General features: G+C 55.6%; 1 protein-coding gene across 15 annotated transcripts in view; it reads left to right on the top strand.

The window, feature by feature from the left end:
• Positions 1 to 25,790, top strand: part of TCF3 (transcription factor 3) — an 84,631-nt gene that overhangs the window by 29,065 nt on the left and 29,776 nt on the right. For all 15 annotated transcript variants that reach the window (XR_004361005.1, XM_032712093.1, XM_032712091.1 and 12 more), the window contains 3 exons: positions 14,837 to 14,910; positions 15,930 to 16,023; positions 24,616 to 24,683. Coding sequence is in view for 14 of the 15 variants with exons in the window: in XM_032712093.1 (XP_032567984.1) it covers positions 14,837 to 14,910; positions 15,930 to 16,023; positions 24,616 to 24,683 (236 nt within the window). In the remaining variant the exon portion in view is untranslated. The remainder of the gene's footprint in view (positions 1 to 14,836; positions 14,911 to 15,929; positions 16,024 to 24,615; positions 24,684 to 25,790) is intronic.

Below are 25,790 nucleotides of genomic sequence, written 5' to 3'. Positions count from 1 at the left end.
GCCTGCCCCAGCCTGGGGGCTTCTGGGGCACATTGTGCTCCAAATGGGGAACTGATTTTCTTTGGGTTTCCTGCTGTCTTACATGATCAGCAGCCCCTGGAAAGTCCAGCGAGCCCCAGAACTCGTTCAAGATAAATGCAGGGTGAGAAGGGCCCTTTCCTTCCAGAGCTGCCATGCCTTGAACCACCTCACTGACCCAGTGCAGTGAGGATCCAGGGGGAATGAGGATCCAGAGGGAGCTTGGTCCACAGCCGGGGTAGCCCTGGGTCTCCCTGGAGCAGAGGTGGGAGCTGCCAACAAAGCTCGTGCACTGGAGTCAGTCCAGTCGTTTAGGGATAACTTTGGTCCTTCTCATTCTCCTTGCTGCACTAGGCTAAGAGTGGCTTTATTTTCCCCCCCCTCCTCATTTTTATACATATATATATATATATTCTTTTCAAAGCTGCATTTGAAAATTCAGCCACTTTTCTTCAGGACAGCAGCTTCTCACCCAGAAGAAGGGTGAGCTCGGCTCTCACCATCCCAGCAAACTGCAGCTCCAGCTTTTTAACTGATGCAGCTCCTTTTGTTCATAGAGGAAAACATTCCTTTGAGCTTCTCATAGTTAAAAGAAAGCAAGCTTTGAGCAAAATATCAGAGAAGCTTGTTAATGGTCCATTTTCCTAGACAGTTATATTGGGATTCCTGATAAGAAGTGTTAGTGCTTGGCTTGACAAAAGCACCAGAAATCGAACCATCGTGTAGAGGAGACACAGACAAGATAACCTAATAGGTCTCTTTTTGTCTGCAGCTTGTTGCTGTGAGCAGCACAGCCCTGATGTGTGAGCACTCAGAGGGCTGGGATGTGGGTGTGAGGCAAGGCTGGATCCTGCCCTGGGTTTGCCTCACTGGCTGTGGAGCAGGGAGGGAAAATCCCCTCCCACCTTCCCAGCATCACCCAGCAATGGTCAGTGCATGCCCAAGGTAATGTGGAAGATCTCAATAAAAATAATAAAACCCGTTTTCCCGAGACCTCCACGGGGCTTCTGAGGGACTGTGCAGTGGGTTTTTTTCAAGGCTCTTTTTGTTGTCCACCGGGAGGGATCAGACCAAGGAGCACCAGCTCCTGCCAGCTGCTGCTAAGTGATGCCAAATTTGCACCCAGGAAATGGTTTGAAACGTGCAGGCAGGAAAAAAGTGTTGGTTAGTCCTGGAAAAGAGAGGAGCTGTGAGGGAGGATCCGTGCTACACATTGAGTGCCATCTACTGGCACCTCACCCGTGCCATCCACTTATCCGGGGACAGGGAGGGACCAGGAGTGCCCAGCCCAAAGGGATGATGGTGATCCCTCTGTGATGTCCTCCTTGCCCTTCCTTGTAGTGCCAGGGGGTACAGGAGCAGCCCAGCAGTACCTGCTGAGGTGGCACATCCCAGCCTGAGCTGGGACCTCGTGCGGGACCCCCGTGACTGATTTCCCAGGGGAGGTGTCCATGCTGCCCTTGGCAGAGGCTGTGCCACCCTTCATCCTGTCCTCTGCTTTGAGCCTCCCCAAGCACTTCTCTACACCCCAAACCAGACCAGGTGACACATCCAGATTTATGAAAACCCACCCTCCCCACCAGCTCAGCCCAACCAGCATTGGGGCTGAGGCCCCGTGTGGAGCCAGGGGGGGTGATCTGCTTTTAGAGACAAGGGAAACCAGGGCACGAGGGGTTGGAGCAACTTTTTGGTGTCCCCAGACCAGTCTGTGATTAGAAACAGAGTCTCAGGGGCTGATTGGCAGCCTGAACCCACGGTGTGAAGCATCACTGATTCCTACCAAGGCCAAGAGTGTGAGCCCTGGCCCTGCACTGTGCACACCAGAAACCTCTGGAGCCTCAAAGCTGGTGGGTTTGGGTGGTTTTGTTTCAGGTGAGCTCTTCCTGTGAGTTGTCCTTTTGGCTCCAGGGTTACAAGAGGAATTTGGAACATGGGCTGTGTTACACAAAGATGTGGAATCTTTCAGGGGAAGGGGCAGATGAACATCTTGAAATGTTTATGTGTAAAGGGGGGGGGAAGAGTTGTGGTCTCTGAACATGGTGCTCTGTAGTAGCAAGTGGATTGAATTCAGCCCTTTTTAATGCAGTTTGAATTATCAATGGTCTATTCAATTACAGAAATATTTGGCAGAGCTCTAAATAGGTCACATCTGTCTTTAAATTGTTCTTCAGGTAGATATCTCACTGTGTGGTGTCACATTGACCAGTTCTGTAAGAGCTGGTGTCTGAGAGGGAAAACTCTTTGGCTGTACAAGCAGTTACCCCCCAAAACTCTGCACTCTGACCCTCGGGTTTGCTTTAGGGGTGCCTTAGTAAGCCTGGCTTGTGTATTTTGGGCATATCCAGCTACTGAAGTTTGCACCCCTGAGATTACTGTCTGTAACTGGGCATGGCCAGAGGCTTTGTTGGCATCTCCTCTGCTCCTCTTAGGGTCCAGGGTGGCATCCTGATCCCACTGTGCCCCCAGAGATGTTCACCTTGGGAGAGGAGAGAACACAAAGACCCAACTTGTGTTGTGGTGACCAGAGTCTGGAGGTTACTTGCGAGCAGAAGCTGGGGCTGAGGGAGGGAGGGAGGCAGGTGGTGGTGAGAACACTTTGTTTGGGAAAGTTTTCCTCATTGTGTCCAGCAATTCTTCTCAGATGATCCTTCCTGTGGGCTGAATCATCGTCTCGGCAAACACGTTGGCTCCCGAGCCGGCCCCGCGGCCGCATCCTGTGCCGGGGCATCCCAGCTGAGCCCGAGGGTGCTGGGCAGCCCAGCACCCCACAGGATTGCAGAATAGCCACTCCTGGGTGTCTTTCTCTGCCCTTTGGGCTTGATTTTTCCCGAGGAAGTTTGCAGGGATGGTGCAGGCATCAAGTCATTAACCACCATCCCTCACCCCGCTGAGAGGAGACTCAAACAAACTCCCAAGGCCACTGTGGTGGTGTCTACGTGTGTTTGGCCATTTCCCCGCGGAATTTCCACATTTTTTGGAAGCAGTCCTTAATTTGTCTAATTTTTAACAGCCCCTGGCCTCCCTCCCTGCAGGTCTGTGGCAGTGGAGGGCTGGGAGGGCTCACGTAGGCAGGGCTGGCACCGCGCTCTGCCGCCGGAGCTCGAGCCCAGCTCTTCGATCCCAAACACCCCTCTGGCAAACTTTTGGGGTTTTTTTTTTTTGGTCAGTTATGAGTAAACGTGCTTTTGTCCCCAGTTTTGTCGCTTGGTGAGTAATGGAAAAAACAAGTGGGAAAAGATTTCTTCTCCCCAGAAAAAAAAAAAGCTGGTGTCCCGGTCGCGTCTCCACAGCCGTGATTCGATTTTACATTGCAAATGAAACAATAGTTGGAAAGATGCAAATCAGGGCGGAAACAGAGGGAGATGCTGCTGAGTGAAGGAGTGTTGGGGGGGTGCTGCACCTACTCGGTGCATCTGCGTGGGTGTGTAAAATACACCACGGCCCAAGGGATGTGAGAGGTCACCGAGGGCATCCCAGGGGACTCTTCGTGTCTCATTCCTCGCTGCCTTCAGGCTGCTGAGTTCACTCAGTCACTCAGCAAAATGAATTCTCTCTCTCTCTCTCTCTCTGGGCAGCAATCCGTGTGTGAGTGTGGAGTGTCTGCAGCTTTCATGAGTGTGCAACTTTGTGGTAAAGTAAATGAGCTGGAAAAACCAGGATGTGGATTTAGTCGTGCTCTTCTCCCTAAAGCTTTCTGTTTAATGGGATATAACCCCTGGCTTCATGAATAACCCTGGATCTACTGAATTTAAATTGTTTTGCGGTAGCAAATGTGTTGATGTTGCTGAATGCATGTGAGGCAGAACATGAGTGAAGGTTCTCTGCAGGGCTGTCTGAGCATTTCAGTTCCCTGAATGGGAGAATGGACTGAGAGCAGCCCTGAGAAGGACCCTGAGGGTGTGGGGGGATGAGAAGCTCCACATGTGCTGGCACCCAGAAACCCCCCGTGCCCTGGGCTGGTCCCACAGCGTGGGCAGCAGGGGAGGGGGGGATTCTGACCCTCTGCCCCCTCAGGTGAGACCCCCCTGCAGAGCTGCCTCCAGCCCTGGGAACAACAGCACAGGGACGTGGAGCTGCTGGAGAGAGTCCAGAGGAGGCCACAGAGATGCTCCAAGGGCTGGAGCCCCTCTGCTCTGGAGCCAGGCTGGGAGAGCTGGGGGGGTTCACCTGGAGAAGAGAAGGCTCCAGGGAGAGCTGAGAGCCCCTTGCAGGGCCTAAAGGGGCTCCAGGAGAGCTGGAGAGGGACTGGGGACAAAGGATGGAGGGACAGGACAAGGGGAATGGCTTCCCGGTGCCAGAGGGCAGGGATAGATGGGATATTGGGAAGGAATTGTTGGTTGTGAGGGTGGGGAGGCCCTGGCACAGGTTGCCCAGAGCAGCTGTGGCTGCCCCATCCCTGGGAGTGTCCAAGGCCACGTTGGATGGGGCTTGGAGCAACCTGGGCGAGTGGAAGGTGTCCCTGCCCATGGCAGGGGATGGAATGAGATGGGCTTTAAGTTTCCTTCCAACCCAAACCATTCTGGGATTCCATGGCTGCAGCTCCCAGGAGTCCTCAGAGGTCCTACAGACACATGTGTAGGCTCCAAGCTGGGCTCCTGCATGCCCTGGGTCTGGTGATCCACACAAGGATGTAACCCCTTGCAGCTCTGTGGATTTTAATCTTTAGTGAATAGAATGAAATGTTTTCCAGCTGCACACCTGGGAGCAGTGAGAATCCTTGTGTTGGCAGCACTGGGTCACCTCGGGGTGCAGCACTGTGGGGAGGTGACACGGTGGCACTGCTGGTGTCCAGGGCTGCAATTCCCTGCACCAAGATCTATCTGAGCCAGAACCTGGGTTCAGGGCACGGGTGTGTCCCCAGCCCCTGTCACAAAGTGCTCTGTGGAAGGGCTGAGGTGCTGTGTGGCACCTCCTGGAAAGGGGGGGACTGTGGAGTTGGGTCTGAGCCTCCTCCTCACTCTTCTGCAGGGTTGGTTTTATCCCAGGCTACTTCCAGTAGCTGCAGAGGGCTCATCATCCCCAGGGTTCAGGGCAGCCCCTCGTGCTCTCCCACCCTCTGTGGCCCCTGTCACAGAGCTGTGGGACCATGGGGCTGTCCAGCCACGGGCAGTGGGGTTCCTGCTGTCCCCTCACACTGGCTCTGCCTCTGTCTGCAGGGAGGGAGCAGAGCTGCTCCTGCAAAGCACTGCCTGACCCGAGGTGTAGCAAAGGAAAAGCAGCTTCTCTGACACCTGTTACGGGTCTGACTCAGCCCAATGTTGTTCTTGGTCCCTTTCCCTGCACTTTTGTCCCTCAGACCCTCCTGGACATCTTGCAGGGCTGTCAGGCTTGGAGAGAACCTGGGGATGAGGGACATGGAGAGGTCTATCCCAGAGAGGCTGAGGACAAGGGACACAGTGGGTTTGTCCCACAGGCTGATGACCTTTAGAAAGCACCGACTGGTCGAGCCCTGTGTTATCCTCCATCCCCTTCTCATGCCGCTCCTTTGTGCTCGTGTTTGGTCGTTGCTGGCCTTTGTTTTTACAGCTGGGGGAAGTGTTTTGAGCTTTAAAGTTTATTTTCTTCCCCCTGGTTGTCGTCACAGGTTTGTTTTCTTTCTCCCTGTGGCATCTTGCTGGCTCTCCTGGGGGCTGGGAGAGAGGACTGTCTGCTCTCCATGAATTTCTGCTGGAGGGAGTGGGCTCTTCCCTGCACTTGGGGGGCCCAATGGCCTCGCTGCCTTTGCTTGTTCCCACTGGCTTTTTGCTATCACAGAATCCCAGAATGGTTTGGGTGGAAAGGGACCTTAGAGCCCATCTCATTCCACCCCACACCTTCCACTAGCCCAGGTTGCTCCAAGCCCCGTCCAGCCTGGCCTTGGACACTTCCAGGGATGGGGCAGCCACAGCTTCTCTGGGAAACCTGGGACAGCCCCTCCCCACCCTCACAGCCAACAATTCCTTCCCAATATCCCATCTATCCCTGCCCTCTGGCAGTGGGAAGCCACAGGCACCACGGGCAGTCCTTGTGCAGGGCCTTGGAGAGGGTTGGGCTGGCTCAGGTGATTTATTTCCTCAATGATGGTTTTAAGCAGGCAGAGTTTTATTTTGATTGCTGTAGAACCACTCCCCAAAACGCAGTGGGGACCTTCCTGTGGGGCTGCCAAAAACACTTGTGTCTAAAGGGAGGGATGGTTGAATTTGTTTGTTGCATTTTGTTGTTTTTTTCCAAGCCTTCCCCATCCCTGTGCCAGGCACTATTTTGTTATTTATTATTGCATATTATTATTATTATTTATGTACAGGGTGGGATTGTTGGGGTGTCCTGCAGGGACAGGAGTTGGACTTGATGATTCTTGTGGGTCCCTTCCAACTTAGGACATTCTGCATCCCCAAAACCAATCCTGGGGCTGCCTTGGAGCCTGCCCTGTCCTTTGGGAGCGGTTTCAGTGACATTGGAGCATCTTCCAAAGACCAGGAGTAACTGAAGTAGTTCTTTGACTCTCTTTTCCCCCTTTCTGGTTAATTTGGGTGTCCTGTGCAGGGCCAGGAGTTGTACTTGATGATCCTGATGGGTCCCTTCCAGCTCAGCATATTCTGTGATTCTATGATTTTGGTGTTGACTGTAGATTTAATTCTCTCCATACTCATCTCATATCCAAACCCAATGAGGAATGAATAATTTTTCCATGGTTCTTTTCCATCTTTCCCCAGCCACAAATATTTCCTAAAACCTGTCTCTGAGTGTGCAGAAACTGCTGAACTGGAGTAGGGCGCAGGAGATGCCAGAGCAGATGCTCAGCAGAGGAATTAATGATCACCCAAGTGGTGGCATCAGCTTTTTTAAGTCAAAAATTATCCCTGAGTGTGTGTTTGGTGGGGAGGGAGGCGGCAGCAGGTGCTTCCCAGGAACACGGGATGTGCCTGTCTTGGCTTTGAGTTCTTGGTTCGTTCATCATCCCAAACAGGCAGAGTCTGCTCCAGGAATCCTGCAGGGATCTGTGTTAGTGGGGTCTGGTCCAGTTGGGGGTGTCCCCTTGGGGTGCCTGGGCTGGGCTGTCGGAGTCCAGAGCACCTGTTTTCGGAACCCAGAATGTCCTGAGTTGGGATGGACCGATGAGGATCATCCAGTCCAACCCCTGGCCCTGCACAGACACCCCAACAATTCCACCCTGTCCCTCAGAGCGTTGTCCAAACCCTCCTGGAGCTCTGGCAGCCTTGGGGCTGTGCCCACTGCCCTGGGGAGCCTGGGCAGTGCCCCAGCACCCTGTGGGGGAAGAACCTTTCCCTGAGATCCATCCCAACCCCCCTGGCACAGCTCCAGCCCTTCCCTGGCTCCTGTCCCTGGTTCCAGAGCTCAGTGCCACCTGGCCCACTTGCTCCTCCTGGACAGCCTGGCCCTGGACACTTGGACATAGCTGCTCCTCACCATCACCACCACTTTGGATCCAACCTCAAATTTCCAGGCAGTGGAGGGGATAAAACGTCCCACTGCAGCCCCATGAGCAGGGCCCTTTGGGGTGGCATTACCAGGGACCCCGTGCTACCCTCCAGGTGTTTGAGGTGGGTTTTTTAGCCCCCTCCCTTTTCTTTCTAATTGTTTTGTCGTGCGCAGGGAAAAGGAAGTGACCGAATTGTGTAGTCCACAATCGACGTCCTGTAAACAGGACTCCACTCACAGCTGTTTTTTCCTATTTGGGGGCGGACGGGGCTGGTAAATAAACAGGCAGAGCTGGGAGCTGCTTCCAGCACCCCCTTTTTCCTCACAGGGGCTCTGCCTGCAACCCTGAGCCTTTCCTGGGGTGGGTTGTTCCGTGCTGAGTGCTGGTGGTGGCTCCGAGGAACCAACTCTCACCAGGAAAAACAACAACTTTGCTGCTTTGCCTGGGACTAAAGCTAATTACTACTCGACTAATTTTATTGATTTCCAATCCCTTTTAGCAGAGATTTTGCTGTGGGGCTGATCGCCAGGGCGATTAGGACACAAAGCCGCTTAATTTGGAAGTGTTTATCAAGCAGCCTTCTGTCACCTCTGCTTCAGATCAAACCACGGTGGCACCGCTGTCCCTGCCCGGGGTGGCCTGTGCTGTCCCACCTCTGAGGGACAAACTCCTCCTGGGGCTTGGAGGGCGTTTGGAACTGGATGGTCTTTACGCCCCTCTGAACATGAAGCATTCCATGATTCTCAGTGTATTCCATAAGATTCGTGTGCTGCTGGCTGGGGGCTTTTACTTCCAGTTGCCGCCACATCCCTGTCCTGCTCCGACCCACGGGCACTGCTACAGAGCTGGATGTGCTGCCTGGCTCTCAGAGCCCCACCACGGGCACAGAGTGGCCAGCAGACCTTCAGAGATGGGCAATGCCACCTTCGTGGCAGCTGTGGTTGCCTCTGACCTTTCTCCAGCCGTGCGAGCGATTTGGCCTAAATATTTTTTATTAGAATTCAAAAAAAAAAAAAAAAGCCTGGCCTAGTGGTTTTGATGGGAATCAGATTAGGGAGAGAGGGCTTGGACACTGGCAGATTGTGGGGGCAGGGGTGACTGGGGGGAGGGAGATGCTCAGCCCAGCTCAGTCACAGCTCCAGCAGCACAGCAAGCCCAGAGTGTGTCCCCCCCCACTGTGGCCTGTGATGGTCCCATCACTGCATCCTCCTCCTGACAGGGAAAACAGGGTGCCTTTGGGTCATTTTGAGTCACAGGGAGAAATTCTCCCCTGTGAGGGTGGGGAGGCCCTGGCACAGGTTTCCCAGAGCAAATGTGGCTGCCCCATCCCTGGAAGTGTCCCAGGCCAGGCTGGACGGGGCTTGGAGCCACCTGGGCTAGTGGAAGGTGTCCCTGCCCATGGCAGGGGTGGCACTGGATGGGCTTTAAGGTCCCTTCCCACCCAAACCATTCCATGATTTCAGCCTGCTGGGCCACAGCTTTGCAGCAGCGTGTGCTCTCCTCAGGGTATCCCATTGTGCAGGATTTAAGAGCAAAGACTCTGGATCTTGCCATACAAATGGTGTCTGAGAAGTCTCAGGAGCAAAATGTCCTGCTCTACATCCCTGCATGTCCTCTGGATCCAGAGGGAGAGCTGCACCCTCCGTCAGCTTTGCTCACAAAGAGATCACTGGGGGTTGAGATTGTTTTGAAAGACCTTTCACAGAATCCTAGAACATTGGAAGGGACCCCTAAGGATCATCTAGTCCCACTCCTGACCTCGTCCAGCTCAGGACCTTGGCCTGAGCACAAAGACTGGGCATTGGGGAGGGCTTGGTCACGTCCTGGTGCTCAGAGCACAGTGTGACTGCAGAGCCACCCTCCCTCCGAGGCCACATCCCAGTGCTGTGCTCAGACTGGGGGCTGCAGAGCTGTCAAACACCTCAGGGCTCACACTGCTGGCAGGACCAGCACCTGTGCCCAGGGGGGTTTGGGAGCTCTGCTTATGGAAACCAGAGCAGCATCTCTTGGTGAGGCATTTTCGGCTCCAGGGACCCCGTGGGTGGCAGCTGGAAGGCAGAGAGCAGGAACTGAGCAGGGGGGATGTGGGATGTGGGATGGATCACAAAACCCTACACCCTTTTAATGCCTTCTCACAGAATCCTGGAATGGTTTGGACTGGAAGGGACCTTAAAGCCCATCCAGTCCCACCCCTGCCATGGGCAGGGACACCTTCCACTAGCCCAGGTTGCTCCAAGCCCCATCCAACCTGGCCTTGGACACTTCCAGGGATGGGGCAGCCACAGCTGCTCTGTGCAACCTGTGCCAGGGCCTCCCCACCCTCACAGGGAGGAATTTTTCCCTAACATCTAAACTAAATCTCTCCTCCTTTAGGTTAAACCAGCTCCTCCTTGTCCTATCTCTCTCTGCCTGTGTTTTCTTGACCAAAGTGGTTCCTCCTGGAGGGGGAACACCTCCCATTGCCCTGTGTCACTGGGCACTTGTCCACAGCCTGGTACCATGGCTCGTTGCTGCACTAAGGACTTTTTATTTCTGAGACCCAACGTGGTTAAATTATTTTTATCCCTGCTGGAGCCTGGGACAGCTCTTGTCTGTCAGCTCTTCTTGGCTGCGGCAGAAAAATCGTAAGGGGGGAAAAAAAAATGACTGTCTGACAGCTACATCTTATTCTATTAGTATGTTTTAATTAGAACATGAGCAAGAAATGTGTTATGAATATTCATGCCCAGGGTTATTAAAATGCACAATTAATCTGTACGCGGTTTAATAACTGTATTAATGGCGAGAGGAGGTAGCTCCTATTTTTGTCTTTTCTCAATTGGAGAGTGTGCCTTAACTTGGGTAGCTGGGAAATGGGGTTATTTTAAAATCGAGTTGGCTCCTGCCAGCAGCGTGGGCACGTGGGCGCCTCCAAAACTCACACACCCTGTGCTGGAAGGGAGGCAGAGCCAAGTGCTCCAGCACCGGGATGTGCTGGGATGGAGCTCACTCGTGCAAACGTGACTGGGCTCGGTGCCAGGGGAGTTTTCAATCACAGAATCATGGAATCGTGGAGTGGTTTGGGTTGGAAGGGATCTTAAAGCTCATCTCATCCTGCCCCCCTGCCATGGGCAGGGACACCTCCCACTAGCCCAGGTTGCTCCAAGCCCCCTCCAACCTGGCCTTAGATACTCCCAGGGATGGGGCAGCCACAGCTGCTCTGGGAAACCTGGGGCAGCCCCTCCCCACCCTCACAGCCAACAATTCCCTCCCAATATCCCATCTATCCCTGCCCTCTGGCAGTGGGAAGCCATTCCCCCTTGTCCTGTCCCTCCATCCCTTGTCCCCAGTCCCTCTCCAGCTCTCCTGGAGCCCCTTTAGGCCCTGCAAGGGGCTCTCAGCTCTCCCTGGAGCCTTCTCTCCTCCAGGGGAACCCCCCCAGCTCTCCCAGCCTGGCTCCAGAGCAGAGGGGCTCCAGCCCTTGGAGCATTTCCATGGCCCTTTGGACATGGTATCTGTTGGTACCATGGATTATGATGGTTTTTGCCAGGATGGTCTGTGCTTTAACAGATCTGTGCCCAAGGCTGAGGCCGTTGGGAGTGAGGGCGATGCCCGGGGGATCTCCTTCTCACCTGGGGCAGCACATGAGTGATGCAGAAAACACATTACCCGGTGCCCCAAGGTGCTTCTGACCCTTCCCTGGGCACCTGGGTTGCCTCCAGAGCTGCTGGGATGGAGGGGTCTGGGTGGGCTGCTGGGGTGCCCTTGGGTGAGCCCCGAGGACACCGGCACGGGGCTGCCTGAGCTGTGGCTGTCCCACCCCAGCTTCCCTCTCCTCCCCCTTCTCCTTCCTCTTTCTCTGTCTTCATCCAACCTGGCTGCTCAGTGCCAACTGTGCCCAGGGGAGCACCAGGCTCGTGGGCATGGCCAGCACATGCCCTGGGCTGGGGAAGGTGTGACAGAATTTGGGGGTGACCCCGTGTTCAGGGGCTTTGTGGTGTGAGTGGAGCAAACCCTGCTTTGGGAGCTCTTCCAGAGGCACCTGCCTTTGGCCAAACACTGGGATTTCTCAGGGCTGGCAGAGGGCATTTGCTGCCAAATTGTAGATCCTTCCCAATCCGAGGGGAGGGAAGAGCAGGCTGGCAGTGAGTGCAGCACAGATGCCAGACGTCGGGCGCGGGCAGTCTGCTTTTTCCTGGCTTCGTCCCAGAAATCCCTGAATTCTTCAAACACCTGCAGGCTGAAGATGGGAGGTTTTTGCCAGCACCTTTCACGCTGGTGGCTGCAGCCTGGGGAAGGTGTGAGACCTTATTTTCCAGGAGACATCAGACAAAGAGCTGGCATGGGCACCTTTGGAGGTGATGGAGCCTTGGCTGCTTCCAGAGCCATGGGATGCTCTTGGCCACAAGGGTGGGACAGAGATAACCTCACTTCACCTTGGCAGCCACTGAAACTACTTGGAGGGTGCAAAGGGTCTTTTGGGTGTCCTTAGGGGGTTATAGAATCACAGAATCCCAGAATGGTTTGGGTTGGAAGGGACCTCAAAGCTCATCTCATCCCACCCCCTGCCGTGGGCAGGGACACCTCCCACTAGCCCAGTTGTGCTCCAAGCCCCGTCCAACCTGGCCTTGGACACTTCCAGGGATGGAGCAGCCACAGCTGCTCTGGGCAACCTGTGCCAGGGCCTCCCCACCCTCACAGGGAGGAATTTCTTCCTAAAAAAGAAGGGTTGGTTTGCTGTGACCCCCTTTGTGGTCACAGAGGGGCCAAGAGGGCAGCCCAGGACCTCGACACGCTCTGGAGAGCAGCTCATCCTCTGCAGCTGCCATAGGGGCCCCCGGGGGGTTTGGCCCCTCTCTGGGGTCTCTCTGCCATGCTGGTGACACCACAGGGTGGGAGCAGCTTGTGCCAGGGGTTTCTCCTTGTTTAAGGGGTGTGTGAGCCTCCCCCTCAGTTTTTGTCACCTCTGCCACCCGCTGTCTGCTCTCCCTCCTTCCTTGGGGAAGCCTGGCAGGTTTATTTTTATTTTTTCAGGGATTTTGGCACAGAATCCCAGAATGGGTAAGGCTGGAAGAGACCCCAGTGGGTCATCTGGTCCCACCTCCCTGCTCAAGCAGGGTCATCCCAGAGCACAGCGGCACAGGAACGTGTCCAGACTGTTCTGGAATATCTGAAGGGAATAGCTGAAGGTTCTTGAACATCTCAAGGGATGATTCAAGTGAGGGAGACTCCACAAGCTGGGCAGAATTCACCCTGGGCTTCCAGGCAGCTCAGGGCTCTCCAGAGACTGTGGTGCTGCAGTCCTTGTCCTTCCAGCACAGAGGGATGGGTGTTCCAAGGATGTCCGAGCCTGCGGATCCTGCTCGTGCCTCAGCCCTGACCCTTGGGGAGCTTTAAAACCACCCGTGACAGCAAAATGACTCCAAGGAGCATTTTTTTCCTCCTGCCTCGCTGGGGTTTGCAGGGATTGCAGATGAATTGCTTTTGGAAAAACACATTAGCAAAGCAAAAGTTTATTCTAGGAAGTAGGAGGTGGGAGAATTGGCAGTAATTCTCCCCAGTATCCAAGGTATTATTAGAGGCTTATCCCTGCTCTGCACAGTAATCACATTGGAAATTTTTGATTAGAAAACAAAATCTAAATGAGAATTATGAATATTCATTAGGTGTGGAGATTAATATGCATAATTATGCAAATTAGACAGCAATTAAACACCAATTCTCTGGGGAAATGATTAACACAAAGGCACCGAAATAGAAGGATGTAATTTGAAAGAAGTTTCTGGTTAAATGAACAGTGAGGGGAGCGGAGGAGACAAATCCGTGGCATGTTTGCCATAATAATCAGCTTTGCCGAGCTGGAATGGGAGTGAGCCCTGTCCCCCTGCCCCTGCCCCCATGTCCTTGCTCCCACACACTCCCCATCCCACTGTCCCCACTGCTGCAGGCAGCTCTCTCCCCCAGCACAGCGTCCTGGGGCACCTGGAAGGGCCATCCCTGCTGGCACTTTGGCTTTTGGAAGGGCCAGCACAGGGAGAGCCCCGGGACCCCAGTGCTGCCACGGGGGGATCCTGGATGCTGCCAGGGCTGCCACGTGTCGCTCCATGAGTGTGGCCATGAACCCCTGTGTGGGGCTGGGATTCCTGTGTTTAGTGGCTCCAGCCAGTGCCATCCACCCTGCTCAGCCTCCCAGGGGCTGGGATTTCTCCTTGCTGGTGTCCGTGCAGCATCTCCAGGGATGATGCCCCCTCCCTGCCCAGCCCCCTCTCAAATCCCTGGATTTAACCCCCCGAGCCTTTAAACCCCTGGTCACCCACCAGGGCAGGAGATGGAGCAGCACAGTCAGAAATGCTGCTGCCCAGTCAGGTTGAAGCTCTTTTCCAGGGAATGTTCTTTCTGTGCAGTCGTGGTATCAACTGGAACTTCAGGAGCTTTGCTTATGCAACGCCCCAGGATTTTTGTGTCCTAGTGGGAATTTGTATCTCCCTGAAGAGGATCCAGGAGAGCTGGAGAGGGACTTTGGACAAGAGCCTGAAGAGATAGGACAAGGGGGAATAGATTCCCACTGCCAGAGGACAGGGTTAGATGGGATATTGGGAAGCAATTCCTCCCTGTGAGGGTGGGGAGACCCTGGCACAGGTTTCCCAGAGCAGCTGTGGCTGCCCCATCCCTGGGAGTGTCCAAGGCCAGGTTGGAGCAACCTGGTCTAGTGGAAGGTGTCCCTGCCCATGGCAGGGGGTGGGATGAGATGAGTTTAAAGATCCCTCCCAACCCACACCATTCCATGACTCTCTGGCTCCCTGGGGTGCCTCGTGGGCCCAAGAGCTGCAGCCTGGGTGGACCTGGCAGGCGATGAAAGGAGCTCATTTCCCCCCACGGGCTGTGCAGGCTCATTGCAAAACCCTCCTGGTTGGTCTTTTGCCATCTGGGTGAGATCCCCTTTTGCCAGGATGTGCTTGGAGGGCTAAAGCTGAGATAAGCAGGAGTGTGCTCTGATGGGCCCCTGCTGACATCACACCTGGACACCGTGACCTTGTAGCTCCATGGACAAAAATCAGGTCCTGCTGGAGCACTGGGATGGGTGCACTGGGATGTTTTTGACTCACCATCAGTCTGTGGGGGGAAGAGGTTGCTCTCTGGAATAAAGGAGTTAAAATACTCGTTTCTCCTCTTCCCACTGTCCCGTGTTTTGAAACATTTCCAGGCTGTGGTGGGATTTGCTTTGAAGTTTGTGGAATAAATCCCAGCAGGAGTGGGAAGGTGAGGAGGGAGAGGGGAGGCTCAGTCATGCCAAGTGGAAGTGGTTTATTAATGAAAATATTGTTTTGTTTGTAGAAGGAAGAGTTAATTTTACGAGAACACCTTTGAGGCTTTGCTGATAAAGCAAAGAGTAACCTTTGTTCTTCCTGTTTTTGGCAGGCTTGGATGAAAGACCGGGATCAGGTTCCTGGGGAACGGGAGATCAAAACAGCTCCGCGTTTGACCAAGGAAGGGTAAGGACAAAGCACAAACAGGAGCTCCAGCCCAAACAAACGGGGGCTTTCCCAGGCCTTCCAGAGCATCGGCCCTAACCCTGGAACAGCTTCTCTTGCCCCATTTTGGACATGGGTTCTGTGAACCCTGCAGGGGTGACAGCAGGGGGAGGGGCCTCCCATCCCCATCTCCCCAGGCTTTGCTGCCTGGAGAAGGTTTCTCCTCCAAACACCTCCCCCAGACCCACACTGGGGTGGTCTCCCATGGCTGCTCAGGCATCTCCCCTCCCTGCACCCAGGGTTGGTGTGGGAGAGGGGCGTTCCTGGGTGGGGGTGGGACAGGGGTCACACAGATGGGGTCATGATTGAGTGGGCTGAGGTTTTTCACCTGGTGACAAAGCTTTCTGGGCACCCACCACTCAAGGGGAGACCAAGGGGATCCACCACAGCATCCAGCCAAAGTGGCCTTAGTGGGGGTGGAGAACATGGGGAGGGTTTTGCAGGGAAGGAGTCGAGGCTGCAACAGCTCAGGACTTGGACCTGGGAGGAGAAGAGAGGAAAGACATGAACTTAGTGGAAACAGTGTTATTTTGGCAGGTGCTCATGTTTTAATGGATTTGTGTGATTCATTTTTGCAATGGCACCTTTCCCTCCCCTCTGGTCGGCAGCGGAGCTGTTGCTGTGCTGTCAGCTCTCATTTATATATTTAGAATTTATATATGTAAATAAATATGTTAAAAAATCATATTTATATTTATCCAGCCTTTCCCTAGCCCCTTGGCCCCCCTGGCTCGGGGAGGGCCTGCCTGGCTCTCACCTGGTGGGTGCCAAACTGCCTGAGAGCTGCAAACCATGGTGCCCTATCCCCTCCCAGCGCCACATCCTCGTGGCTGCACTGCCCAACTCTCCTTTGGCACGAGGATAAAACCCCTTTTTTTACAAGGAGCCTTTGACTTTGCCCCTGCCCGGGGGAGGCTGGGCCCTGACAGCCCCGTATTTTGGGGTTTGGCTCCCGTGTAACTCTGGTGTTGTCCCAGCAGAGCTATGGCGAAGGCCCCCACTACGGCGAGCACCGGGACATGCCCTCCCACAACAGCATCTCCTCGTCACCATTCCTGGGAGCGGGACTCGTGGGTAAGTGCCTTCCAGCTGCCTGGCAGGTGCCCAGGGCAGGGCACACGTGGCACAGGCTGGCCCGTGGTGGTGGCAGCGTTTGCATCGACCGGCGTTGCCGTTCCCTGTGTCAGACCTGCTCCGGGTGTTCTCCGAGCTGTGGCCCAGGGAGATGGGATCCAGAGGGTTTCACCAGTGCCCGACCTGTGTCACAGCTGCCGTGTTTTGTGTGTGTGGTTATTTTTCTCTGCTTCACAGGAGCACCCAGAGGCAGTAGCAGAGATCAGTGCCTGACGTGCTGGCACAGGGCTGATTGTGCTCCTGGGAGCGGGTAATCAGGGGTGGGGAGCACCAGGAACGAGAGGAAGAGAAGACACACTCATTGTTAGGGATTTAGGACAACGTTAAGGACTTGGGATGACCCTGCTTGAGTGGGGAGGTGTGACCAGATGACCCCACTGTGGTCCCTCAGTGACTGTTGACTTGAAAGGGGCACATGGTTGTGTTGCTTCCCAGCCTGGCAGCCCCTGCAGAGAGCTGGAGGTGCTCCCCTTGCTGCAATGGGATTTGGAGGGGCCTTTTCCCATGTCCTGCAGGGCTCCAGCAGCCCCATCTGACTCCTCCATCCCCAGCTCCAACTGGGCAGTGTGAGGAGCTCCCAGGGACCTGCGAGTGCCGGAGATGATGATCCTGCGTGACCGGATGTATGTGACCATTTACCCAGTTACCTCTCCCAGCTCGGGGGCGGGAGGAGAGATTAAGAGCAGAAAATATCCATCCTGAAGGGCTTAGAGAGCTCTAATGGCATTAGAGGTCAGGAATTGGGGTTAGTCCTCCCCACCTTTGCCCACGCAGGGGTGGTTAAACCCTCCGGCGCGTGCGGAGGGAGCGGTGCCGGGACAGGGCTCGCTCGGGGTGTGAAGGAGGGGTGAGAAGAGGGAATGGTGTTTGAAACAGAAAATCCCCCCCACAACAGGACCTTCCTCCTGCAGAGCTGGTGGGAAAGGGGAAGAGCAGAGCAGGGTCATGCTGGAGAGGGAGCAGCCACGTGTTGGCTGCTCCTGGCTCAGGTGAGAGTGAGGGGCTCGCTGTCAGCTCTGCTCCCTCCTTTCACCCCTCGTACTGTTGGGGGGACGAAGTTTAGTTGCCCCTGGGGGCAGGTGTGTCGTGTGTGGGTGGAGGAGCATTTCTGAGCAGCTCCCCCATCCCTCTGCAAGGGTGGTTCTTCCTTCTCATTTCTGCCCCAGGAGGATGTCAGTGAAGCAGAGGAGAAGTTTCTGAGCAGGACGGGGGAGCCTTGATGCAGCTCAGCGGGGTTTTGGGGGGGTGTGCGTGGGGGGGCCCATCCCAGCCCATCCCACACCTGGGGCCAAGGCAGCCTTGAGAGTTTCCAGCCCAGAAGGAGCTGCCCGGGGAGGAACACGGAGGTTTCCCCTTTGATGTGTGCAGGGAAGACGCCTTTGGCTCCCTCTCAAAGCCGGGGCTCCCGGTCCTTGGCAGGCTCTGCGGCACTCCCGGCGCTCCCGGCGGGGCTGCCGGCCCGACCGGTCCCCGGCACGTGGAGCTGGAGCCTCCACGGCCCCAGAGGGTGATTTCCAGTGGCTGACCCTGGAGCTGAGGGCAATCAGTGGCCTGTGGGACAGTGGCCACGCTCTGTGCCCGAGGCTCGAGTGCTGTGTCCCCACAGGGTCCCAGCCCGGGCAGTGGGTGCAGCACCAGGAGCTCCAGTGCCAAAATAGGGAACAGCCACAGGTGTAAAGGGGTTCTTCACATTTCAAAGTCCCTTTTGTTCCTAAAGTTGGGTGTGGTGAAGTAGAAAGCGTTGATTCCTGGAGCAGATTCCAAAATACATAAATAAGTTTTCATTGTAGAAACATGGAATGGTTTGGGTGGGAAGGGGCCATCCAGTCCCACCCCGTGCCATGGGCAGGAACACCTTCCACTAGACCTGGTGTCTCCCAAGCCCTGTCCAACCTGGCCTTGGACACTTCCAGGGCTGGGACAGCCACAGCTTCTCTGGGCAACCTGTGCCAGGGCCTCCCCACCCTCACAGGGAATTTTTTCCCAATATCTAATCTAAACCTACAATCTAATCTAAACCTGCTCATGTGCTGAGCAGGATGGACCCAAGGAAGACCATGGGGGAGATTTTCTCTTCCTCTTTTCCAAGCTGCTTCTGAAAGTTTTTCAAGCGGCCAGATGCTGAGGGATAGGGGAGAGGAAGGGGCAGGAAAATAAAATAGTGCTTTTGCATGCAGTAGTGTGAAAGCTGTGGCAGAATGGGAGGGAAAGGAGAGTTTTGGAGATGTGTCACTTTGGCTGCCAGTCCCTGATTGCCATCAAGGTCCCTCTGGGCTGGGAACCTCACTCCAGTGGGGAACTTGAGTGGAATCAGGGAATTTGAAAATTGGAGGAGGTGGAGGGAGCAGATGAGGATGACCATGTTCTGGTACTCAGTGGATGAAAGGTGTGTGAGACATCTGAGCCCTTCTCCAACATCAGAATTTGTGTCTTTCCCACTTGATCTGTCTCTTCAAGAAGGATCAAGAACTGCTGAAAGAAACATTTTGGGTGGAATATGAATGATCTGTGTTGGCAGTGGTGGGCTTGGCCAGCTAGAGATGGAGGCTGAGCTGAAAGGGCCCCCCAAAGACAATGTGGACTTTGGCTTCCCGTGCTGCTGCACGGACCTGGGACCCCTGTCCTCTGGATTTTGGGTTCCTGGAGTCAGTGCATGTCCCAGGGCCAGGCTGCAACCCCCCATCCTCTGACAATGGGCTCTAGGGACAGGGAGCACCTTCCCAGGGCGCAGGGACACTGCTGGCTGGGCAGCACTTGTTGGGGAAATGCAGTGAAATGGTGATTTTTTTGGCTCTGTTTTCCACATGGAAAAAGAGGCTCCTCTCTGACCAGGTTTTTGGTGGGCTGAGGAGCTCCTGCCAGCCCGAGCTTTGAAACAATCCTTTCCAGAGTGGAGATTTCACCTGCCCCTGCAGGCTGGTGGCATTTTGGGACTGTGAAGTGCCCGAGGAGGATCCCGAGTGCAGCCTGTGCTCCCCTTCCCTCACGAGCTGTGTCACCACTCAAACTGATCTGACACGAGCAGAGGGCAAGGAGAGAGATTTGGAAGCTGCAGGGTGGGGTGGCCCTTTGGATAGAGGAGCAGTGGAACATGTGTGTTCATCCAGAGTTCTTCCCAGTGCGTCCCTGCACCGGGAGCTGGTTTTGCAAACTCCATGGGCAGAAACTCCACGAAAAAGGCAGGGCTGGAAGGATTTGCCTGGCCCAGGAGAGGAGGAACATCCCCAGCACATCCCCAAAATCCCTGTGAGGCTGCAGCCCTGCCCCTTGTTCCCGTCCTGGGAGGTCCCTTTGCCATCACCCCACCCCGTGCCCTCCTCCCCTGCCCAGAGTCCCCTCCTGGAGCCCTGAGGAGGGGGCTGCTCAGCCCCTGGGGCAGAGCTGGGGGAGCACAAAGCTCTGGTGCACAGGCCAGGCAGATTTAATCCCTGTTGTTCCCTGTCATTCCCTGCAGGCAGGCAGTGATCCCAGCAGTCCTGGCATGGGAACAGCATCACTGGAGCCAGAGGGACAGTCACTGCCTGCTCCTCTCTGCAGCCCTGCTCCAACCCAGGCTGGGGGTGGTGTCCCTGTGGACTGCAGGGTGCACACCTCATCCAAAGCCAGTTTGAAAGGAAAAGCACTGAAATGTGTTCAGCTCAGACACAGAGATGTTGGATTTGGCCTCGTGGATGTTCTTTTGTTGAACATCCAGCATCTGGCACGATGGGATTTGCTTTGGGAGGCCCCTGCAGCACAGAGCAGGGAGGGGCTGCCCTGGCATGGGACCTGGGGGAGCTGCTCTCAGAGCTGACCTTCCTCTGCCCTCAGGGCACCCCCAGAGCTGGGGGTGATGCCTCTCCTGCACTCAGGAAGGGGACAGTGTGAGGGGAATCTTCAGTCTCTGCCACAGCTTCAGCTCCACGAGGGGAGGGGGAAAACCAGAGCTGTGTGCAGGACTGACTGGGCAGGGAGCTCTGGGCTGGGCTGCACAGGAATGGGATCACCTGAATTTAAAAAACAGAAGAAGAAAGTGAATTAGAAAGTGTCCAAAGGTGGGACACAGAGCTGGGGAAGGGTCTGAGGAGCGTCTGGGCTCTGCTCTGGGACCAGGGACAGGAGCCAGGGAAGGGCTGGAGCTGTGCCAGGGGGGTTGGGATGGATCTCAGGGAAAAGTTCTTCCCTCAGAGGGTGCTGGGGCACTGCCCAGGCTCCCCAGGGCAGTGGGCACGGCCCCAAGGCTGCCAGAGCTCCAGGAGCGTTTGGACAACGCTCTGAGGGACAGGGTGGGATTGTTGGGGTGTCCTGTGCCAGCCCTTGGGGCTGCTCCTGGAGGACAAAGGACATCCTGGGGACTTCTGAGCATCCCAGCCCGGGATGTGGAGGTGACAGGAGGGTCCCTGGCTCTCCCAGAGTGGTGCCAGCACACAGTGTGGTGACAAACCAGCTTGGCCCAGAGGATGAGGAGGGTGAGAAGGGCTTTTCTGTCTGTTGGAAATCACCAGCTTCACAATTTACTGTTCATCTTCAGCAGGGGCAGGCAGGGAGGGGGTTGGTTAAACAGTGAGGAAACTGATAAGCCATAACAGATTTCTTTCTAGTAATTATTTCTAGTAATTAGCTGCCTTTCAGAGCAGTGTTTCTAATCGGGTGGGTATTGTCAGTGCCTGTGGATTGGGGTCTTCCTGGACAATGGCTTTAATGGGGGGTTGTTGCTGCTCCTGGGTTTTTAACTTTTTTTTTTTCCCCTCCCCCTTTTTAATCCCTGGCTGTGTTTTTCCTCCCCTTTTTCCCCAGGCTGGAACTCTAATGGAATTATCTGTGCAAGGCTGGGGGAGGCTCGTGGTGGGTGGTGGATGATGGGAGCTGCACAGGGTCTGTTTTAGGATGGGGTGATGTGGGGGCACTGGGTTTGCCAGCAGGTGCTGGAAAAACTCATAGGCAACACTTAAATACCTTTTCTTGGGGAGTCCTGTGCAGGGCCAGGAGCTGGACTCTGGTGATCCCTGTGGGTCCCATCCATCTCAGGACATTCTGTGAGTGGAGAGAGAGATGGCAAAGCCACAAGTTCATTTACAAGCAGTTTGCTCCCGTGGGGGTGAAATGCTGCCACAGTCCAGGTGCCAAAACCAATCCCTGTTGCTGCCAGAGCTGGTGGGAACCTCGGGAAAGAGGAGTTTTGACTGTGCCACCTTGTCCCTGGGCTCAGGAGCAGATGTGCCTTTGGGAGGTGCCAGCACAGACGGTGTGGGGGGTTCTCTGGAGAAGCCCTGGGTGAGGGCAGGGCCTGGGGGAGGCTTCCCTGAGCCTGGCACAGCTGGATCCTGCGAGAGGGAACGTGCTGGGGAGAGGAGATGGGCTGGGAAAAGGCTTGTTGAGCATCATGGCTGAAGGCAGCACAGGCAGGGGAAGTGGGTGGCAGGGGGCAAAGGCAGGAGGGGGATGCTGGGACTCCCAGCAAGGGAATGCCAGGAAGAGCTGGAAATGCTAAATGCTCCCAGCCAGTTTCTGGATGCACCTTGCTCAAGGTGCCTCCACAGAGCTTCACCTTGGCATGTTAAAATTTGCAGAGGTAAATCCCACAGAGAGGATTTCCAAAGGAAACCCCTTTCCTCTTCAAGGGATTTATTCCCAGTACCTTCTGATCCCCCTCCCACAAGATCCCTTAACTCCCGTCTGCAGGATTTCAGTAATTCCGTCAGGAGCAAGATGCCATTGGGGGAGATTCCTGGGGGTTTCTTTGCCAAGACCTGCCTCCATCCTGGTCCCTGCCTCCTTTCTGGGCCTTTGCCACCTTTCCTGGCCGGTGCCCTGGGCTGTGTCTGCCAAGGGGTGACCAGGGTGACTCCGTGTTTGCCGCCTGTGCCGGTGGCATCTCCCTGCCCGCAGAAACAGCTCCTTCTGCTGGCAGGTTCAGCTGCTTCTTGCCCCACTTGTGGGCTTCTTGAATTTCAATAGGCTGAGTTACCGGCCTGGAAAGGTTTGCCATTCTCTTCTCTGCCTTGTTTTCGTAGGAAATTAGATGTAGAATTTCTACTGCTGAGCTTTTTGCTGCTTTTCCCCTTGTCATGTGATGATGGAGGGTGCAGGAGCTGGGGCTGACTGGGGGCTGCCCTCTATTTCCAGTCTCCCACATCCCAGGAGGCTCCCACTGATCCAAGCGTGCAGGAGACACTGATACCAGGCACATTAACCAAGGAAGGCATCAGAGACCATCCAGAGAAGGTTGTGGGTTTGGAGCAGTGCAGTGCAGAGCTGGCCCTGGGTTCAGAGAATCCCAGAATCTCCTGAGCTGGAAGGGACCCACAAGGATCATCCAGTCCAACCCCTGGCCCTGTACAGACACCCCAACAATCCCACCCTGTCCCTCAGAGCGTTGTCCAAACGCTCCTGGAGCTCTGGCAGCCTTGGGGCCGTGCCCACTGCCCTGGGGAGCCTGGGCAGTGCCCCAGCACCCTCTGGGGGAAGAACCTTTCCCTGAGATCCATCCCAACCCCCTGGCACAGCTCCAGCCCTTCCCTGGCTCCTGTCCCTGGTCCCAGAGCAGAGCTCAGTCCCTGCCCCTCCGCCTCCCCTGGGCAGGAGCTGCAGCCCCCGAGGAGTCTCCCCTCAGTCTCCTCTGCTCCAGCTGAACCAGCTGAGTGCCCTCAGCTGCTCCTCAGACCCTTCCCCTCCAGACCCTTCCCCAGCTCCGTGTCCCTCCTTTGGACACTCTCCAACAGCTTCAGATCCCTCTGACACTGTGGCCCCCAAACAGCCCCCAGGACTCGAGGTGAGGCCGCCCCAGGTCAGAGCAGGGTGGGACAATCCCCTCCCTGGCCCGGCCGGCGATGCTGGGCCTGATGCCCCCCAGGACAGGGTGGCCCTTTGGGCTGCCAGGACACTCTGCTGACTCAGATCCAACTGGCCACTGACCAAGACCCCCAGGGCCTTTCCTGTGGTGCTGCTCTCCAGCCTCTCGTTCCCCAGTCTGTCTGTGCATCCAGGGCTGCCCCATCCCAGGGGCAGGATCCAGCACTTGCCCTTGTTAAACATCTCATGGTTGGGGATTGCCCAAACTCCCCACCCATGGCCAGGAGCTCTGTGGTTCAGCCCAGGTTCTCTGGTGATGGCTGAGGCCGATGGAAGGGGGTTGGAACAACCTGATCTAGTGGAAGGTGTCCCTACCCATGGCAGGGCTGTGGAATGAGATGGGCTTCAAGGTCCCTTCCAACCCAAGCCAGTCAGTAATTCAATGATTCCCTTCTCCAGCCAGGGTGTGGAAGAAGCAGTGTGTTATCAGATGGGAGGTCTGGCTGCTGCTGTCCAGCCAAACCCACATGGCATTACCCTGCTTTTCCTCTGCTTTAGGAGTAACTGTGACCCGCCTGATGCCACAACCTGCTGAGTCCTCTGCAGCATGGCCAGTGCTGCAGCAGCTCCAGCCCTTAAGCTCTTTTAGAAATTAGGTCATTTAGGGGATCCATCCTCTGACATCCTGACCTTTGTTTACTTAACGTTTAAGCCTCTGAGAGGGAACAGCAGCAGTGCCCGGTGTGCCTGGCTCCTGCTGGAGGTGAGGGGTGGGGGGTGCTGGTGTGCCATGACCTTCCCATCGGGAATGGGGCTCTGGGGTTTGGGGATTGCAGTGGGGGAACCCACTCTGAAGTTTTTGGCTCGAGTTCAAGGCCTTCATGGTAAGGTTGCAAAATGAGCAGCCTCCTCTCTCTTCTCATCTGGCACAGGTTGCCCAGAGCAGCTGTGGCTGCCCCATCCCTGGAAGTGTCCAAGGCCAGGTTGGATGGGGCTTGGAGCAGTGTGGGATAGTGGAAGGTGTCCCTGCCCATGGCAGGGGGTGGAACTGCATGGGATTTAAGGTCTCTTCCAATCCAAACCAGTCTATAAAGTTCACGTGGGCACTGCTGGCACAGGGCTGCTCCCGTGTGGATCCCAGTTGGCAGCAACACTCTGGCTCTGAGGAACCCACGGGCCAGGAGGAGTCTGCCTGGTGGGACTGAACAGAGGGGGCTTGTCAAGGAAGGGAATGCTTTCCTATTAATCCCTGCTCTTCAGATCTGGATGGGGTTTGGAAAGTTGAATCTCCACCAGGAGAGGGGGAGAAGGTGACCAGTGCACTGTGAGGGAGCAGGAGCGCAGCTCTCGTGCTCCGGGATTGTATTTCCTGTTGTCTGGAAAGCGCCTGTGGAGTCTGGTCACTCATCCTGGCACTTGGTTTGCTCCGTCCCTGCCTCTGCCAAGTTCAGCTGGCTGGATGTGAGGTGTCTGCAGGGATTTTTTTGGCTCTGGGCTGACACTGGCAGTTTCCATGGCCACAGGCACTTCCCTGCGCCGCTGCAGCGCCGGCTCTCGGGTTTATGGACCCGCTCTCTGTGAACTTAAAGCGGCTCCTGTTTTAGCACAAGCTTTTTGGGAGGCTGTCACTGCCATGGGGGGCAGAGGGAGCTGCCTCACAGAAACAGGCTTTGCCTCTCAGCAGGGCCCAGGTGCTTGGGGGCACACAAAACACGTCCCCCTCCCTCTTACCCAAACCCTTGTATTCTCTCTTCTCTGCAGGGAAGAGCAGTGACAGAGCCTCGTACTCCACGTTTGGAAGAGACACAGGGATGCCAGGACTAAACCAGGTAATGATAAAATGCAGGGAGGTTTTTTTGCTTGATTTGCTGGCTCCCAGGAGCGAGAGCCTGTGAATAAAACCAGCCTGGAGTTTGCATCTCACCTCTGTGCATGGGGTCCTGGAAAGCCTCTGCTCTGCTCCAAAACCTCTGTGGAGTGTCAGGAGTTCACACAGGCATGTGTTACTGGCTCAGAAGAGTTGTCAGAGGTTAGAAAATGTTGGTTGTAGCAGCTTCTCGCTTCTTTTCCAAACCTCTTCAGTCAGGCTCACTTGTTTTGTTATTGTTAATCCTGGCTTGTATTTAATCAGCCGTGACCCAGCTACGCTGTCTTGGTGGGGAGTTCCAGTGAGTCAGATCCAAGCAACACCTTTCCCTGTGCCAGGGTGGCCAAGGAAGGCATCTTTTCCCTCCTGCTGCCTGCCCTGGGGCTCTCTCTCTCTCTCTCCCTCTCCAACCCAAAAATCCCTCAGTACCCTGTGTCCCAGTTTAGGGGAGGGAGATTCCATGAGGTGGTTTCTGTGCTGTTGTATCATCATTTCAGTGACCATTGGGCAGTGTTTGTGTTTTATGGTGGGGACCCACAGCCAAGTTCTGTGTTCAGCTCTGGGGCAACAACATCAGGACGTGGAGCTGCTGGGATGCTCCAAGGCTGGAGCCCCTCTGCTCTGGAGCCAGGCTGGGAGAGCTGGGGGGGTTCACCTGGAGAAGAGAAGGCTCCAGGGAGACCTGAGAGCCCCTTGCAGGGCCTAAAGGGGCTCCAGGAGAGCTGGAGAGGGACTGGGGACAAGGGATGGAGGGACAGGACAAGGGGGAATGGCTTTAAGCTGAAGGAGGGCAGATTTAGGTGGGATACTGGGAAGGAATTGTTGGCTGTGAGGGTGTTGAGGCCCTGGCACAGGTTTCCCAGAGAAGCTGTGGCTGCCCCATCCCTCAAAGTGTCCCAGGCCAGGTTGGATGGGGCTTGGAGCAGCCTGGGCTAGTGGAAGGTGTCCCTGCCCATGGCAGGGGGGTGGAGTTGGATGGGCTTTAAGGTCCCTTCCAACCCGAATCGTTCTGGGATTCCATGATCTCCACAATCCAGGAGGGACACGGTGGCAGAGCCGCCTCTTGCAG

Source organism: Chiroxiphia lanceolata, chromosome 27 (assembly GCF_009829145.1).
Source record: "Chiroxiphia lanceolata isolate bChiLan1 chromosome 27, bChiLan1.pri, whole genome shotgun sequence".
Classification (NCBI taxonomy): domain Eukaryota; kingdom Metazoa; phylum Chordata; class Aves; order Passeriformes; family Pipridae; genus Chiroxiphia; species Chiroxiphia lanceolata.
This window is presented reverse-complemented; position numbering and strand designations above follow the sequence as displayed.